General features: G+C 38.3%; 1 protein-coding gene across 2 annotated transcripts in view; it reads left to right on the top strand.

The window, feature by feature from the left end:
- Positions 1-19,126, top strand: part of foxp1b (forkhead box P1b) — a 131,617-nt gene that overhangs the window by 60,720 nt on the left and 51,771 nt on the right. For both annotated transcript variants that reach the window (XM_061042530.1, XM_061042529.1), the window contains exon 4: positions 18,079-18,189. In XM_061042530.1, coding sequence (XP_060898513.1) covers positions 18,079-18,189 — 111 coding nt within the window. The remainder of the gene's footprint in view (positions 1-18,078; positions 18,190-19,126) is intronic.

Raw genomic sequence — 19,126 nt, 5'->3', positions numbered from 1 at the left:
AAGGGTTAAATGAGCTATTGAAATTGAAACTGGGACTGTCTCTTCATAAAACACTTGTTTGTTTCAATAAACACTAATCCTTGTTTCAGATTATGGCATTTTTTTTGGTGGAACTGTAAATTGCTTTAAAGGTAGAGCTATCTCGGAGGCTTGATAGAGACTGAGACTCAATATGTGCTTGTAAGGGTTGATTGTTATATGCCAAGTTATGGTAAAAGTGTGTGCATGTGTGTACATGGCACAAGCAGGCATCTTGAAATGTATACATGTATGTATAGCGGGCATTACACAGACAGACACATGTGAAAATCCTGTATTGAGCCTGACTGTAATATTTTATCAATAATCTCGACACGATGTTAGTAAAATACATCACAATTCAATCTTTGTGTCGGCCTGTAAGCCCTGGCTGCAGGAAGTACTTGGGTTTTGGTTGAAAATGCAAAATGCATGTTTGCCACCTGCTGCTCATTTGCTAGTAGTAGAGCGATATTGCTCCCATAGGCACCCTGAGACAATGGTTTCAACTGTGTAACTGTATATGTAAATATATATATGATTTATTTTCCCAAAAACATCAACAGCTAAAGCATCAATATCATCATCATCATCATCATCATCATCACCACTAACAGAAACAGATTGTCAATGGCCAAGAAGAGATGTATCTTGTCAAATTGGACAAACACATATAAAACATAATAAAAAACAAATGAATAAACATTGAGTTTAATCTTGTGTAAATTTGCGGTGGTAATGGATTTTCATTTGTCATGACAAAGTGTATATCCTCTTTTGTGTCATTGACAGAAAAACATAGACAGTTGTGTTTTTGCCCCGTTGATTCTTATATGATGAATAATCAATTCTGATCATGAAATGAACCTTCATTGAAGTAAATAGGCATGGACAGCCACACCTTGTATAGGTCTCTTAATGTAAATAAGATTGTTTGACATGTATTCACCCATCAAAAATGTATCAATGATTAATAACGATTCTTCTGCATACTCAGCAGTGACATGGCCTCTATTTGAGAGAAAAATGGCACAGGTCGGCATTTATTGGTGAATGCCTTTGTACCATTTAGAGAATGATAGGCCATGATGGGATGTCTTGACATAAATAATAGTGATGGTACCTTGTCTGCACCCTGTGAATGACATAAATACTTAGCCTGGCCAGAGACAATATTTCCCATAAATCCTTATGCTACCTTTTCCTGTGTACAAAAAAGAGATGTATTATTTAAATGGACTGTAAAACAAATGTTTTTTTCCACATCAGTGCTGGCAGAGAGACCTCAAGAGCAGGACAATTTGTGCTGCTCCCTCGCTGGTCTCTTGTGCACTGTTGTTATTTGCTTGTTTACAACCTTTACATGATGCAATGGAAACATTGTGCCACCTTACTAACCAGCAAATGGCACAAAAAATAAGACAGCCCTTTATTTCTCCCCCCTCCTCTTTTCTCCTTTTTTTGCCCCTGCAAACGGGAAAAACATGTTCTGCATTTGACTGAACGAACATGAGCCTTGAATATAAGTAACTGTTTTTTGCATTAGGTTGTCCCTGGAGGAGAAGCGAAAATGTTATGTCTCTGCGTGAAATGTGAATGTGAAATCTAGCAGAAAGAAATATTTATGACCATTTTCTGCTTGATTAGAGTTGGATGACATGCCTTAGGAGACATTGAGTGGACAATAGGCAGCAGTGCTGCTTCTTGGCAGATGTTAAAGAAAGAGTTTTTTGAGAGGAAGGGAGGGCATTCTGCCTGGGGGCTGTTTGTGCATGTCTGTGTATGTGCCTGTGGATGGGATTGGATTGAGCTGGGGGTCAGGATTGATGCATGATAGAGGGAATAGTCAGTCCAATGTGTTTACTGGGAGGCAGACAGAGAGTGCACAAGATCCATCATATGTCTTGTTCAACGAAACACAAAAAAATATTTAAATGATGCTAAAAAAGGCAGACTACAAGTTTGTTGTTTTCTAACTCAATTCTTGAATCTAATTAGTTATTTTATTTGTTGTGTATGCATTGATGAATCCTTACACATGAAGGCTGCAGCTTTAATTATGCATTCATTTGACTATTTTCTCCCTACTAGACAAAATAGATAATATCAACTTAAAAAAAAAAACACCCAATGAAGGACAGGCTGGCTGAACTGACTCTCAGGGTGGTCCCTTTTACCTTGGAGGGGTCACATGGATAACAGGCAGTATGTTGTTAGATGCAATTATTATAGTGCTACTGTAAATCAGAAGTAAAAACAAATAGATGCACTTTTCATATTTGTACTGAACATAGTTGTATAAGCATGTAGAGGAGAGTATTGGAATTTTACATTACAAAACTGCCTAAGTGAAGGTACAGGAAATCTCACTGGGGGATTCACAAATTATTGGAATTTAGTTACATCAGATACTTCATGATACCTTATTATACCTTTGCCTTGAAATGCTAAAATTGCCACTTAAAATCATCATAGTGTGTTGAATAAATTTCTCTGTCAGCTTGAATTCAATGCTCTTTTTTTTCTGCAGATATTTTATATTCCGTTTACTGTGTTGTCATAGATTGCATGCAGTAATTGCAAGGGTCAAAACATGGATTATGGTAATCCTACCAAGCCCACATATAAATAATTGACTTGTATAAAAGTAAAAAAAAAAAGAAAAAAAAGAAAAAGAAACACAAGACACCTGGTCTTAGCAATTTTATATTTGCAATTCTTGTCAGTCCATATGAATCCTAATAGGGTGCTGTGTGTAATCGAGGGAGTGTTTTAGCGTGTTTATGTGTTGGCTGATAATATGTGCTTCAGGCCAACTGCCAGCACTTATTGAAACAACATCCTGTGGGATGAATCTCCAATATGCCACTGCGGATAATAGTTTGTATATTTTAACACATGCTCACTCTTCCTTTCCAGACCATCTTTGTAATGATCATCACTTAACAGGCTTAGCTTCGTACAAGTACCAGCATATAGCTAATCAGCTTGTTGTGTTTATTGAAGCAATTGTCTCTGTGGCAGAAGCAACCTATCCCTGGCAGCAGATTAATTGTCATTAGATTATGCTTCTGACAGGGAAGAAGCCACAGCTCTTAGAGCCATTTCCAATGGATAAGAGAAGCACAAAATTGAGAGTATGATTAATTTTTCAATTTCTCTCAGCGGAAATCTAATAATTGTGCCCATAGATAGCCAAGGGCTCTTATTAAACATTAACATAAGAAAGAAAAGTAAGAACCAGAAAGATGCTATTTTGGATTGAATAATGTAAGATATCTGTAGGGCAGCAAGGGAAGAAACAAACTAGTCGGTTCATTTTTCAATTTTTTCCACCACAGCAATGTCTACCCCTAATTACTGAGCTCCTATGTCCATACTCAACTTTATATTTATTTATCCCTTGTGCTAAATGCAAATTTCTCTTAAATTTTAATAAAATACATTTCAGTAAGATATTGTTTTTTAAATCAGTGGAAATCTCAACTCCTATGCAAGGTTGAGTTTTTTTTTAATCGGTATGTCCCGTTAATGGACAGTCAAGCTTTTATTTTTTAATTCACGGTTGTTATTATTAATATCAGGCTGTCTGTGGCATATAAATGCTTTGTTCTTTGATCTGGTGGAGGGAGTAAGACACATTCTGGCTTGTTGTCTCCTTACTTTCCAATAGAGAGACAGTTGGCCTCGCTTACGTCTCCTCAGAAATATGGGGGATTTGAGAGTATTGCCTGCCTGTGCCCAGCCATTGCTGGCTGATTGAATGGTTCTACCTGTCAAATGACAAGATAACCATGTCAGAAAATACATCTTTGACTCTGCAGCCCCTCACCTCAGCAGCATTTCTACTAGGGGCACCATCTCTCTCCTCGCACACTTCATTTATGAATTAATAAAATAAATGTAAGAAAAATGTAATAATCAAATGGTAATCAAAATTTGGTCCATCCTCTTATTGATTCATTTTGATCAAAGCTGTAAAAGCCACATTAATGCATATTCCACATTTAATGGACTATTTCTAAGCCAACCACCACGTATGTTCTGCGCATGCATGAGAGGAAATAGCTCTCCATGCCAGCAGGCGGTGGTAGTCCATTGTTATGATACGAGAAGACCATTTTCACACCGCTGTCGGCCATCACTCGTATTATAGGTAGCCTACTAATCGAGAATAATGTCTGATAAAAAGTTGAAAGTGGCAATGGCATTGTCAGCCCTTGGTCTTTTAGTGGAAAAAGAAAAGAAGAGGCAAGGGAGACAAATAAGGAGAAACTGCACTAATCGGTGAAAGCATGGATACTACAGCGGCATCCTCAAGGGGCTTTCCTGAATCTTTGTCGAGAGCTGGAGATAAATGAATCAACCAATCAGATTGCTTCCTCTCACGATGGCGATTCTAAAAAGAAGGCCGATGGGTAACGACGGAGCCGGACACACCGCAAAAACTAGGGTGACCACTGCTCACCGACGGCCAACGATCTCCTTGGTGTGTTAGGGCCTTTAGAACTCAAGCTCCATGACAACAATAAATGGTGTTCTTCTCTTTTCAGTGACAAGAAATTATCTGAATTAGACACTGTCTTTGGGTTTGCAACTTTGGGTTTTGTGCATCAGATATTTGTAACTACAAGATTTATAAAGAGAACACTAGTGTGCACGCATCCAAGCAAAATCATTTTAAAGGGAATATAATTTAAATATTTGAATGTGTCATTTGCATAATGAAGGTGTGGTTATAGTAAGGTGTGGTTATAGTAATATAGGGGTTGACCAAGGCTGTGGTGGAGGGACCCAATGTGAAATTTCCTCATGGGGGCACGGAAATTCTGAGGATGGCCATACCCTCACTTCACAGCAATGTTTAAAGCTTTTGTTAAGCATTGTAAAAAAAAAGAAGGATATCAAACTAATTATAAAACTTTAATTGGTTTGTTTTGTTTTGTTTAAGAAAGCTTTAAAAATTTAACAAGATCCTTTGGAAAGGTAAATGTGTCATTAAATAAATCTTTCAAAATAGTATTGTCATTTTCTTTAAATGATGCCTGCATTCAAATTAGAGAAATAGGATGATCAGTTTACCCTGAGATGGCTAATTTTACCCACTGACACAGTTCAATTTACCCACAGTCTGGGGTAAGTTTAGTCACTGGAGCACTTTTTTTCTAAAGTCATATTTTCAAGGCCTTTTGTCAGAATTTAGAAGCACTTTTACATTTTCAGTTGATAGGCAACATCCCAAAATAAGAGAAAATATGTTCATTGTACTTCCATCTCATTTTTCCTTGCTTGGAGAACCACATAAGAAAAAACTGTCTAATCTTACCACACTCCCCCCTAAGCTGTTCTGCTTGTTAAGCCTTTAAAGCAGGCCGTTGAGACAAAGAGGCTGATTACAAAGTTATTACAAAGTAAGGAAAGATGCACATTCTATTTTTAATTTGACAGAATACCATTTTATTGGCAGAATGTTGCTTATGAAAAACAAGTCTATTTATTTTACAGAAACAGACGTTTACTCTGAAAGGCATACGGTCCTGAAACCTTTTGGGATTAATGCGTACTGAGTTGCTCATGTCTGACTTTGGTACAAAACTTAACTCTTACCTACCTACCATGGCAGCAAATGTATTATGTTCAGGTTCTGCTGAAATAAAATGATGGCACAGAAATGACATATACACTACCGGTTAAAAGCTGTGGAACCCAATTTGTCCAGTTTTTTATTGAAAATTATGCAGTTTAATGTCTCATTGTACTCTGAAATAAAAGCATGTAACAAATTAACAATTGAAATTAAAAAAGAAATCATGGAATCAATTCATAAACCAAAATATATTCTAAACTTTTGACTCATCAAAGTAGCCACCTTTGGCAGATATAACAGCAACTTTCAAGGCTTGATCAACCTCCATTGCTGTAGAACAGCTTTAAGTTGTTGACCCATTTCTTGTTCCCTGAAAAAGGCCTTTTTGTATAATTCTGAAATGTACATTATTTTTCAGTTTTGGGTAACCTTACCTTTTTTTTTTGCTTGAATTTCAATTAAAAACTTAAAAAATTGGGGTGTTCTAAAACCTTTGACCGGTAGTGTATACCGAAACATTTTTTCTTCCTTTTGTTATGAAGGGGGGAGGTCCTGTTCAGGGGTAAGCTGCCGTCATATGAATGTTAGGCTATGGATACCTTTGTGTTGATTCCATTCACTGCTTCAAGGGAACTCCAAAAATGTATCTATACGTTCAATTGCCCTGCCTGTAGAAGCATGAATTAAAATGCTCCTGCTTCAGCTTCATGTATTTGCATATCCCAGCAGCCTCTCTGGAAACAGAGAGAATGATCCCTTCCTGGCAAGTGCAATCTGGGAAATCTTAGATTTTTAGGCTTTTTTGTGCCTTTAATGGAGAGATAGGAAAGTGGATAGAGTCGGAAATCAGGGAGACAGAGTTGGGAATGACATGCGGGAAAGCGCCCCAATGTGGGAAATCTTTCTGCTGATTCACCACCGAGCATGAAGAAATGATAAACTAAAGGAAAAAATTAAAGTTACCCACCTCTATACGTGTGTTTATGTCAAGTCTCTTTAAAACTTCGGAGTTAAAGCCATGGCTCATATTTGAATCAGATGATGTGCCAGGGAAGACAAGCCTCACAAGGGACCTGGGAACCTGACCTTATACATGTTTCTGTTAAAAGACCAATCAGTGTTCATATTCTAAAAGACCAAATGTTTTGTTGTAATTGATGTTTTAAAAAATATGTATTATCTGATTAAGAAAATCTAATTGAAACCAACACTATGTAGGTTGGCTTCTAATAGAATTCCCCTACATTGCTTCAGGGGACTGTTTTTAGACCATATTAGCTTTGCTCCATTGTAGTTGAAAGAAATTTTCTCTCAGGAATTGATGCTTAATTTGAATGATAACAAAAAAGTCATTTTTTCTTGTGTGTTTGCATGAGCATCAGCGTCTCTAATGAATAAGAAAAAATGAGGGAAAGTAAAATCAGGTAATTATGCTGAAACAGTAAATGATTGAACCACTGACCCCTAGTCATAATTGAATTTGCCTAGGCAAATTATTTTTATCAACCACTTTGGTGTGGTTTTGTGTACTGTTTTTTATGTAATTAACTGGTGGAAGAAGAATAAAATACTTGAAACAGGATGGAGGTATATGTGTTTATCCCATTTACCAGCCAGAACATCATAGCTGGTAGAGTATGCTTTGTGGAAAGATATCCTTTCTTGGAAGGAGAGCAAAGACTTCACATCCCATCACAGTCATTATGCTCACAAAGTTGTTCAGCTTTATTTAATGTCTGAATAGTATAGTAGATTAGTTAGTCTAGATAGATAAACAAACATACACATCAAAGATATAGTATAATGCAGCTGTGTGTATTTCAGAAAAAGCATTGTTCAAAATGCTTGTCACGGGTTAGACCATAATACACTCAACAATGCAAATATGTGGCGGTCAGTAGTCCAAGTAAAAGTGTAACACTATGAGTGCAAGCGCACTGTCTGGGTGATGACATGTTCTACTTTACATGTAAATTATTTTGCAGTTCACCTCCAAATGACCCCACTCATGGTGATTCTTGTGCTAGCTTAAAGACAGAGGTGTGTTTTTATGACTAGGTGAGGCATGTCCTCTCCAAGGCCCCTAAGCACTGTATCCCTCATTCCACCCCTTTAATCACTGCATCAACCGCTCTCATAAACTTCACGAGATGTGGATGTGTATGTGTGTGTGTGTGTGTGTGTGTGTGTGTGTGTGTGTGTGTGTGTGTGTGTGTGTGTGTGTGTGTGTGTGTGTGTGTGTGTGTGTGTGTGTGTGTGTGTGTGTGTTTTTGTGTACGATTGCATGTGTGTTTGTGTAAGTGTGTGTCCCAGTGCCAAGTATATGCATCTGTGAGCATGTGCCCTATCTTGTTTCCCCATTTTAAACTTAATCAGCAAAAGTAAAAGCCATTGTGTGCTACCTCATGTTAAATAGGTGATTATTGGTAATAAATACTTTTTATACATACATTTAACAGTAGCAGTTTTCTTCTAGCGCTTAATGAGAGTAATTTGATTTGCTTGAGAGATTACAGTTTCCTAGAATTAATGCAGCAATCCCCATTTCAAGATAGAGTGAGATCTAAGATTCTTCACAGGTCGTGTGCTGCTAGATGCACCCCTCTCACATAGCAGCTAATGGACTTGAACAGCAGTCTGTCATCCCCCCCGCCCACCACACCAACAGCTCTATAGCCCACATGCCCTTGGTTCCTGCAGAGCTTGTTGTTTGGGCTACTTCTGCTACCAGAATTTTACTTTTAAACCGTATTCACACCAACAGTTGCTACATACCATTATCTGAAAAGGGGGATGGGTGATAAGTCATTCAAGCTTATACCATTATTTAATTTGACTTATGATCATCATCTTCTGCAATATTTACTGAAGCCTGTAGTCTGGTCTCTTCACATCCTTCTTCATAATACTATTGGGACCAGATAACAGAAGCCAGAGACCAAAAGTCTTGGTAGCATGAAAGGAATTGATTGTGTGTTACTTGTGTTGTGGCAGTCAATCAGTTTCTAGTTAGGTAATAAATCTCAGCATTTCCCTGCTTTCTCAAAAAAAAAAAAAAAAAGACATTTATTTTTCTGATGCTCATCTGTGTGGAAGAAGGTGGCCGCCATCATGTCAGTTCAATTTTGTTTTCTGCCTATTTATAAAAGTTTAAAATAGCTTCTGTTGCTGAAGTTGATTCGGTTAGGGCTCTGTAAATTTTATTAGGAAGAGTATTTTTAGGAACGTTCTTTCGAAACATATTACCAGAAAAAAGTGACAGTGCTTTCCCTATGCAAAAATGTTCATTTTGTTTGATTGATTCGATCAAATGCCACACACTTTGGACCAGATACTGCTCTTCCCGGGTTACCCTTTGCAGGTTCACTAATTACATACTTCATTATTATAATATCAGGTAATCTAATGAGAGAATAATGACTGGCTGTAAATTAACAATGGTTTTAAAAAAAATAAAAACCATCCTTGTGCTCAGAAAAAAAGAGATTAAAATACAATTCTGCTTTTTTTTTGTAGATTGTAGTAATTAAACATGGACGACCTTGCAGTGATGTCACCCATTGGTTTCTGAAGAGTCATTTTGAAACTGAACAATGAAGGTAGTCGTATTTGGAAGGGTTCTCCTTCTAACTTTCAGTCAGTCTAATAACAGGTAAAGAGATGGAGCTGAAACAGGCCTTAAGCCACCTATAACAGCTACAACCCACCAACCTGTCAGTCAACTCAACCATGCCCCTAATTATGCAAATGTTTACATAACGCTAAACGTTAATACAATCAAAACAGATATGTTAATAAAATAATACCATCCGTACTCAATAAAGAAAAGAGCTTATTACGGCCTGTTTTTATTTTAACCAAGCCGTAAATATTTCTATATCTGGTGTAAAACGGACACCTTTTTTCTTTTCTTTTTTTAAAAAAGGGTCTTCATCTTCCTTGTGACCAGAAGTGACAATCCTTTGTTCTCCATACATACACATTTATTCCCAGTAAAAACAAAAATAATATTAAAAATATATATTTCTTGTACCTCCCAAAAGCAAGACACACCATGTATCACATCATTTACCTGTGAGACCAGAACACATTACAGTCCAGTATGACAGGTGATGTATCTGACCCCGCTGGAGATTACTCCTTTTTATGGATGGAGAAATCATTTTTTTCTCTCTGTTTCTTTTCCTTGCCTTTATTCCTGGCGGCATCTGATCATATTACCCATCTTGGAATGACTTCAACAGAGACAGTGCTATTCCCAGAGAGATGTCTCTCCTTGCTGCAACTCAATCCATAGCCAATTGGACAGGCCTATGATTTATAGAAAAAGCTTCTCCTTTGGAGGAACTCTCACTACACACACATATATGCAGGAAATGTTCCCTTAGCAGCTCAAATGTTTTTTTTTTTCACAAGTTAGGACAGTTACGGGCAGTGAGCTTCAGTGGGAAAATATATAAAGTTTCAAATCATAGTAAGCCTTACCAAAAATTCTATGACACAGCTGTTTGATGCAAGATACATATTTAAAAAAAGCTTGTTCGCAAGTGAGAGATTTCTGCTTTTAGCATCTTATTAAAATGAACATAGCTCTTTCAGGAGATACTCATCTGCTCTTTGGGCAGATGTAATTTATATTCCATCTTTAAGGCAAAATTAGATGTTGGAAGTGTCATGCTTGCTTTCTTTTTTACTGATTCTTTGGATTATTCATCTTCATGAGTTGCTTTTAATTCCACATGGAGTTAATCATTAAACCGTGTGGGGTATAACTACAATTCTACAATTCTACTACTAACTATTAAAGCTCATAGCCTTGGCAGTTGTCTGATCCCTCTCCTCCCCTTCAAGTACTATTTTACAGCTGCGTGTGGATTCCATTCATCTATATTCAACACAACTAAATTGGCAGATAAAGGGTTTTACTAGTTGTATCCCGGAAGTCTCGAGTGTATCAAAAATGTTGAGTCCTCCGTCTATGAGACCAGGGCAAATAGATCTTCCCATTCTAAACAATATCATTCATGCATGATAAAATCTGCTCACAGTATTCTGGGTCTCACGCTGGGCTTTTGGTAGCACCCATTTTCCCAAGCACACCACTCATTGCTACAAAGTGATGCAACACTTCCAATGGAGATGCAATAGGGGGGGAGCATGTGTACTCCATCTAAGTACCCAGCACAGTTGGCATGCATGTGCTCTTTTCCTCCCACTTTATCACCTTGATGGATTTTATTGCTGTATTCAATGGTGGGCATCCTGAGGCATCAAATGCTTAGAACAAAAGCTAAGGTCAGGGAGAGTGGGGCTGCTGAGATCTGCCCTCTGCATTGTTCCCATATTGTTCTCTCTTTTGCCTTCTTATTTTTTTTACTCTTTTAAGATTTTTATCATCCTACTGCTCATTCTCTTACTCCCTACTTGCCTCTGTATGAAACCAATGCATTGCCTGCTCCTCTGAATGATTTGCCTGTATGAGACCTCTGCACATTTAAATGGCATTTCAAAGGCTATACTATTCTACAATTCCTTGCTCTTGGTGAGTAGACATAAGACAGACAGTGACACGCAGCTGTGCGCTGAAAGACTTTCCGCTGGAGTGGATTAAATCAGCATCAGGCTAGTGGAGCTGATTACCCCAATAAGAAAATGCAGTATCTTAATGGTACATATTTTCATGAGGCAGCCCAGTTGCCGTTCATTTTGTGGCTAATATGTCTATTCTTATGAGTCATTTACTTCTTTAATTACCTTTAGCACCAGATGCACAATGGTGTATTAATGTGAATGATTTTAACTGCCACTTAATCATACTGAGACTGTGAAGTTGAAAGGCGTAATTGAGGTGGAAGCGTGACTCATGAGAGAAACAATATTTAGAAGATAACTCCTGTTGTACTCAAGGACGAGTTTACATTGCACTTACGCTATAAAAAACATGGTATTCTCAATAACGGTATACATTAATTCAAGACTGCTCAGTTATTAAATCATTAAAAGTTGTTTGGTATCAGACAATGCCAACACCTATATCTGCTCACTTGTATGTGTTGCATGTTAGATCATAGATCACTGTGTTAGATTGCATCATTGCTGGCAAATTAAGTTTCTGTTTTCAGCATGCAAATGTACTATTCTCCCTTTTGCAGCATGTGCAACTCTAGGAATCTATGTGATTTATATGCTAGCAATTTTTATGTCTTTGTATATTGTCTGCAGCTTGTTTACCCTCCTTGGTGGGAATTTTCTTTGCTGTGAACCACTTTGAATAGAGGCCTTTGGCCATTTGTTGTTAAACTGTTGGCAAGTCTGTACTATCCAAACAATCAGTGCAAACAGCAACCGGAAGCAACATAGCTGATCTGACCTTGCCAGATTGGGTGAAGAGGGTGGGGTTGAATTTGGGTTGACCTCTCTGTACCAGGCTCCAACACCCAAATTGGCTTACCTCTGCAACGCCTCCAACCTCCGCCTCTGTTCTGCAATTTTCGCCTCTCTTGCTATTTCCTTTTTACCTGTCTATTCTCATATTGAAATGATTTTTCTCTTTATCCCTGTGTGTGACATCCCACCCCCCCGCCCCCCACACACACACACATCCATGCATGTACACACATACACACACAAATATGCATGCCTGCACACATGCACACATGACCACAAACACACTACACCTTCTTTCTCAGAAAATGTATTTACTTTTTTGCATCCCAGATAAATGTCTAAGGAAGAGAGAAAAAATAAATTAGAGTTAATAAATAGACATGATCCTTATTGCTTATCTGTGACTATGCATTTAGATTTAAATGACATGTATTCCATAATGAATTAACTTTCAACTCACAATTAAATCTCTTAACTCTAAAATTCATACCTGAATACAGCTAACACACAACCATAGGCTACAGATCTGGTCACTTCTCCTTCTCTCCAAGTTCTCTCCGCAGGGGTCCAGTTTAGGCATGTGCATGATTAGCTGACTAAATGATAAAAGTATAGGCACCCTCCCTATAGTTGGCACTCGGATTATTAGTGAGTTTAACTAATTGTTAATATTGTTTTCAATTCAGGCCCAAAATGGTAGTCAAATTCTGTGTTCAAACATTAACCAACCAGGACGCTGGAAAGTCTATGTTGTGCACTCCATGTATGTAGTCCTTCGTTGCAGTGGCTATTGGATTTAAATCCGACCTCGCCCCTTTGCTGCATGTCACCCCCCCCCCCCCCCACACACACACACACACACACACACTCTCTCCTCCCACCATTTCCTGTCTGTCCTCAGCTGACCTATCTTAAAAAAGGCACCCCCCCATCCCAGAAAAACACCCTGAGCCTGAGCTGTGGCTTGAGTTATTGGCTACTGGCATATCAATGCTTTACCACTGAGACGTAAACAGTGACTAGATCTCGTAGGAGCAGCACGGTTTGCCAATATTTTAGGCTGTGTCAGGTTAAACTGGCATACAGAATAATCACTTAATTGGATGTGTAACCAGCACAGGCATGTGGACAATAAGGAGGATTGAAGGCTAGTGGTGCTACTACTGCTAAAGTTAGGCACTGTGATCCTGTGTTTAGCTGTGTTAAAATAAATTGTGATCAATTTTGGCAGATTTTTGGGTGTTTTTTTAACTTAAGACTACAACACTGGTCAGAATTTCAATTTAACCAACTGTGAAATTAATCACTATGAACATCCCTTATCCAATTACACCTTCTCGCACATCTTTGAGCAATTAGGAGCTATCCGCTCTGAACCTTTTCATTTGCGTAGGCCAGGGCAGCTGGACAGTCATAATACTACAGAGGTCTTTCTTTTAGTTGGTTCTGAACAAACAATGCTGGCCCATTTCTCTATGTCTACCTTCAAATGGAGACCCCGGGTGCATTTGAATTGCTTAGGAAGGTTCCTAACTGAGTGAAATGACCCAGAAGCATCTAAGTGGCGGCCATGATAATTGCCGTTCAAATTCTCTAAAAGCTAAGAAAAGGTGCGTCAATGCTTCCTCCTTTAGCATAGGGTACACTGGACCATCCTTTATGAACGGAGATCAGATAATGTCGTCCGACAATTCCTTGCAGCCGCAACATTCAAAGTGACTCGCGCATCCGACCGTTCACTAAAACTAACGATGACCGAAAAGAGAATCCACTATTTTGTCACATTGCACATGCACTGCCTGTATCAGTCATAGCAACTTCAAAGCACAATAAAGTCTACATGTCACAGTGCTTACTGATTTGTGTGGTAGATCTTAAGCTATTATGTAAAGCCATTTAATCAGATTATAATCACCATAACACGGAGCACTGTCTTTCAGGAAAAAGGGACAAAAGACATTTTTATCCTGATGATGTTTTATTCAACATATTTAATTCACTTAAGAATTATTTGTGCAGTTGTACATTTGTATGCCTAAAACATTATGTATATCTTGCATAAATGTAACAATTCATTTCATACAATCATATTTATTTTGGATAAATGTTGATTTCTGAGTGGACAGGAATGTGATGGTTTCACTTTTCTTACTTGTAGCCTGGTAGCCTATATGCCTTTTATTTCAATCCCAACCTTGTGGTGATTAGGATTATTTCACCAGTAAGAAGGCACAGAGGAAAGTTTTTTCGATGCGCTTTTAGTAGTCCATATTCGGAACATTGTAGTTTCACCACGGCAGACCCACGTCAATAACCTCCGCCGTCGTTACATCGCCTAGTGGAAATGCGGTCGGATTGTCAGAGCAACGCGATCGCCTTTTCCTAAGTCCTTTATGAATTCTCCTAACATCTTTCCTTAACCTCATGATGTTTTCCCCGGGGTTAAGGTAAAGAGGATAGTGAAGGAGGAGGGAGAATCCAAATCCACCCCCTGATTGATATCCCCCTGAAGCTTACTCCTTAACACTTATCAGGATCATCTCTATTTTCTTCTGTCTTTTTTTTTTTTTTTTTATTACATTTGATTTCTACGAAAGTGTCATTTGAAAAATGTTATGACAGCTATATGGGTCCTTCATGTGTGAGGTTAATTAAGGGATTCTCTGAGAACCCTTTCTTTTATGCACAGTTCAATTTTGCTTTCTGCTACAGTTTCTGCTTATTACCTCAAATTACAATGAATTAGGAAAACAACAGTCACGTGTGAAACATGTTTTTGTTTTTTTTGACACGGTGGGAAAAAAGGTGGCGGATACAGCACAGAGCATGCTTGAATATGTTGCAAAGCTCTGAGCTGGGATTTGTAAGACACCCAGAGCTGGCTTTAGCAGCAGGAAACCCCAAAGCCTGTAAATAATCCACATGAGCAGACTGCACATAAAGACATCCAGTACTTAGCTGTTTCCTTATCACAGAGTGATAGCTCAGGGACATAAGAGAGGTTCCTGCCTCTCTTCACTAATAGGGTGTGAAGTAGATCTAAATGAAACGGCTGTTGTTTATGGAGGAAGTTACATTCAAATGGGGAAGAGGGTGTGAACTTTAAACACATTTAAAAAAGGGGAACATGAAAATGACTGAAACTGAAAGGATCCCAAATTGTACTGGCTTTGTTGCTAATAAAACCTTTGCTATGTGCTTGAGGCTGTTTTATGATCAAAGGCACCTGGAGGGAACACTTCTTCTATATGTGTGTATGTTTTAATGTACATGTCCACCCACAAACAGTGAATGAATGTGCAAAGAAACTCAGTTTGCAATTCCATTTGGGGCCAGCCTCAAGTGGACCCCCAAAAAAAACTGCAGGAATTTGCTTGCTGCTTTGTTGGGACACTTTTGACTGTCAAACCTGAGTACAATAATATTCTTCAAACAGCCTTACTTTGAGTAAAGCATTGGTATAATAATAATAGGCATAATAATAGAAATATAGAAATATACTGTATACTGGAACATTAATGTACTCATAAGCAACCCATTCTTTGAACAGTGCACAATGCTCAGTTCACATTATGAAAGACATTATTTCACAATTAAATATTGCATTCATACACTTCCTTTCCTCTTCATAATCTGTTTAGCACATCATGTTTTTATTTCCAGTTTCAGCCACCAGTCACTTAGTCCATTTTTAGCCTATTTTTGGACTATGGTGCTACTCCAGGCTTCTTGTTGATGTTGTTTCAATATTTTTTAACAAATAGTTATGTCTACTACCTTCTCCATACGTTATGCTTCTTGAGATAACTTATTTCCAATTTGGCGCTATATAAACAAAAATAGTTAATTGATTGATTGAACGTTGCCCTGGAAACATTTCTAGATGACTAAAATGTAAATTTTTCCTGCACTTGTGTGGGAGTGAATCTTGCTCCCATAGCTCTCAGTTATAATATACACATTTTTTTAATTGTATACTTGCTTGCAGGGCTTCCCCACAAAAATCTCAAAGCAAAGGAGAATAGTAATGCAGATTGAGATATGTTGCCCAAGCATTATTATCTTTCTGTGAAATAAAAAAGATACATCCACCTGCTGTTTTACTACAACCTTCACGCTGAATGTCTTTCCCCCTTTTAGTCTTTTTCATTGTCTGACAGAATTGTCAGACTTCACTTGCACTGGAAGACCAGTTCTTGTAACTCTCGCTAATGATCTGTTCTCTGAGCATTCTATTCACACTTTCTTTGTTGGTATCTTATTCAGTCTTTCACAATTTTTTGATGAATTGTTTGCATGTCATTCTTGTTTACTTCTTTGTGCTCTCATCTCTTTCGATCACTTTTTCTTATTAAGCATTCATACGTTTACTTTTTTTGAACTTCTCAAATGATTTGCCCCCTGACTGTTTGTTTTTGTTGTGGGAGCAATCATCTGAGAATCACAGAAAGAATGAGGTCTGTTATTTACCCAGATGGTTTTCTGGTGGAGGTGTGAGGCTGGCCAGCTCACTGTGGGAACACAATGCTTACTTTTCTTGGTATTGCTGAGAGTTTTCAAGACCACCCCTTCCCCCTCCTCCTGCTCTCCTCATTTTTTTTTGCTCTGGACTGCATGTTTGATTATTTATTGTGAGGCAAAAGGGAGTTGTTGAAACAATAAACATGTGACTGCGTTGCATTTCTGTTCCTGATAGAAGGTCAAGTGATTCCTTTTAAAGCAACAATAACGCCTTTTATATGGGAGTTTGCAGGTTCAAATGCACTTATGAGGAGTGTCTTTGTGACTTGTCTACACCTTACAGGTACCCACAAAACGGGGCCTTAAACTGCCATATGCCACTTCCCACGCTAAGTTTGTGATCTCTTAAAACAAACCTGACGGTGTGCGCACCGATAAGCAAACTGTACGAACATTTTGGAGGCAGGGGAAATAAGCGATAGAAGGGGATGTGGTGAATTGAATTTTAAACTTTACTGACAGATCCACGTCATCATAATCATACAAAGCGGCAGTTTCATTTATACACAGACATGTAGTAGGCCATTTTCCATAAGTAACTTTCAACATGAAAAGATAGAAATGTAAAATAAAAATACTAAAATCTGCCACATTTCATCAGCGTTATCCCACCTTAGCACAGAGGACCGGCCTGTATACTAACACAATCACTGATGAAGGGATCCAAAGTAGACTAACACAAAAATCATAGCGCCACTAGTTTTTTTTTAATCCAATATTATGCATTTAACATCAAGTGTGAAGTTTAGCTTTAATAAAGATTACTACCTGTAAGATGCACAGAGGGCTGGCTTTGGCTCAGTCGGTCATTTCTCAGATCCCCAGCTCCTGCAGTCTCACTGTATGTTTGTGGAGGGGTTGTCTATGTCGCCTTAGATTGATTTCTCTAAATACTAGAGTATAAAACAAAGTTCTAAAATGTTGTTTGTATTCTATCAGTTCAACCAGGAAAGACTTAAGTCAGAGTTTATTATTATTTATTTAACAGTTTAGGAAAAGATAATTGTGCTACGTCTTTGGCGATTACACTCTGTCATGATGACCTCATGCACTCAGAGGGGTAGCGAGGCCGACAGCATGAGAAGATATGGAGTCCAGACACTGGTGGTGATGGTGATAGAAGCATGCATGATGTGATGAGGATGTGGGTTTCTGGGGCTGTATCTGAATTCTGCTGAGCTGGAATGGAGGTGACTGGAGGAGGAGGAGGGATCGCACTGAAATGACAAGATGACTGTGGAAGAGAGAGAACAGATTTTGAAATTTGACCACAGCAGGATGATTGGTTGAGAGAGGTTGTAGCAGAATCAGGTTGGATTATTCATCTGATCACCAGAGCAGGGAGATGGTGGAGGTGGTAGAGAGGGAGTGGCCAAGTTGAATGAAGAAAATTGAATGAATGTGTGAGAGAATATAACCAGTCCTCCTGCTTGAGCTTGTAAACTCCATATAAACTGGGACACTCCATAGCTTGTTAACTCCATAAACTGAACTGTCTTTCATTATATCTACTGTTATATGTTCCTATGTACTTTTACATTTCTTTATATTTTTCTCTTTATTAGGCTCTCCAAGTGGCTCGGCAGATACTCCTCCAGCAGCAACATCAACAGCAGTCACAGCAAAACGCTGGCCGCAAATCCCCAAGAGCCAACGAAAAGCACCAAAGCCTGCAGGTACTCCAAATATGTTGTCATTCTCAGTTATTGACACGTGTTACTTGTTTATTAATCCAAACTTATCAAGGTGCATTATATGGTTTTTAGTTGATCAAACATAATCAAAATTGTAACATTTCAGTTTTGTTCTGGTGTCTACAACTTTTCTTTCCACTCTGATATTTTCAAAATTGTACAGGTTTTGTGACACAAGAACAGTTTGAAAAAGGGTAGACTAGGGAGAACTGAGAAAGTCTTGGAGAAATGAGTTATGTCATGCTGAGGGAACTCAATGTCTTGTCCAAACCTTGTACCTGAAAAGTAGAAACAAACTAAGGAGTCAGGTCCCTACCAACAACAGGAGGTCAGTGGGTTAGATGATCAAGCTGGAGAACTTTGATTTGGAATAGAGAAAGACTTGCATGGGTTGGGGAAGTATGAGTTTAGGGAGTGATAAAGCGGAAAAGGAACAGTGATTTGGACTGTGGACATGAATATATGATCACACACACACACACACACACACACACACACACACACACACACACACACACACACACACACACACACACACACACACTGTGTATAACTACGGTGCGTTGAAAGGGACAAAATAGCGCGTGGTTAATGGGATTTAAAAAATAAATGCATTTATTTCAGTCCTTAATCTCATTGCAATTAATGCGTTAATGCTGACAGCCCTTATATATATATAAAACACACACAAACAAATGCTCATAATTTATCCCATTGGGGGACTGCTTTTAATGAGCAATTGGAGCAGCTTTTAATGAGCAACTGGAGCCACTAGGTTGAATGTCAGGTTTTGAAAAAGCCTCTTTGTTGCGCAGACGCAAAACACCAGTGAATGAAATATGACTGTGATGACCTTTCTGTTGCGTACGTATTTGTCAGGATTCAAATAAGTTGAAGGATCAAACTAAACGGTTTCCCG

The sequence above is a fragment of the Labrus mixtus genome, chromosome 7 (genome assembly GCF_963584025.1).
Source record: "Labrus mixtus chromosome 7, fLabMix1.1, whole genome shotgun sequence".
NCBI classification, from domain to species: domain Eukaryota; kingdom Metazoa; phylum Chordata; class Actinopteri; order Labriformes; family Labridae; genus Labrus; species Labrus mixtus.
Note: the sequence above shows the minus strand (reverse complement) of the source record. Positions and strands in the feature narration are given on the sequence as shown.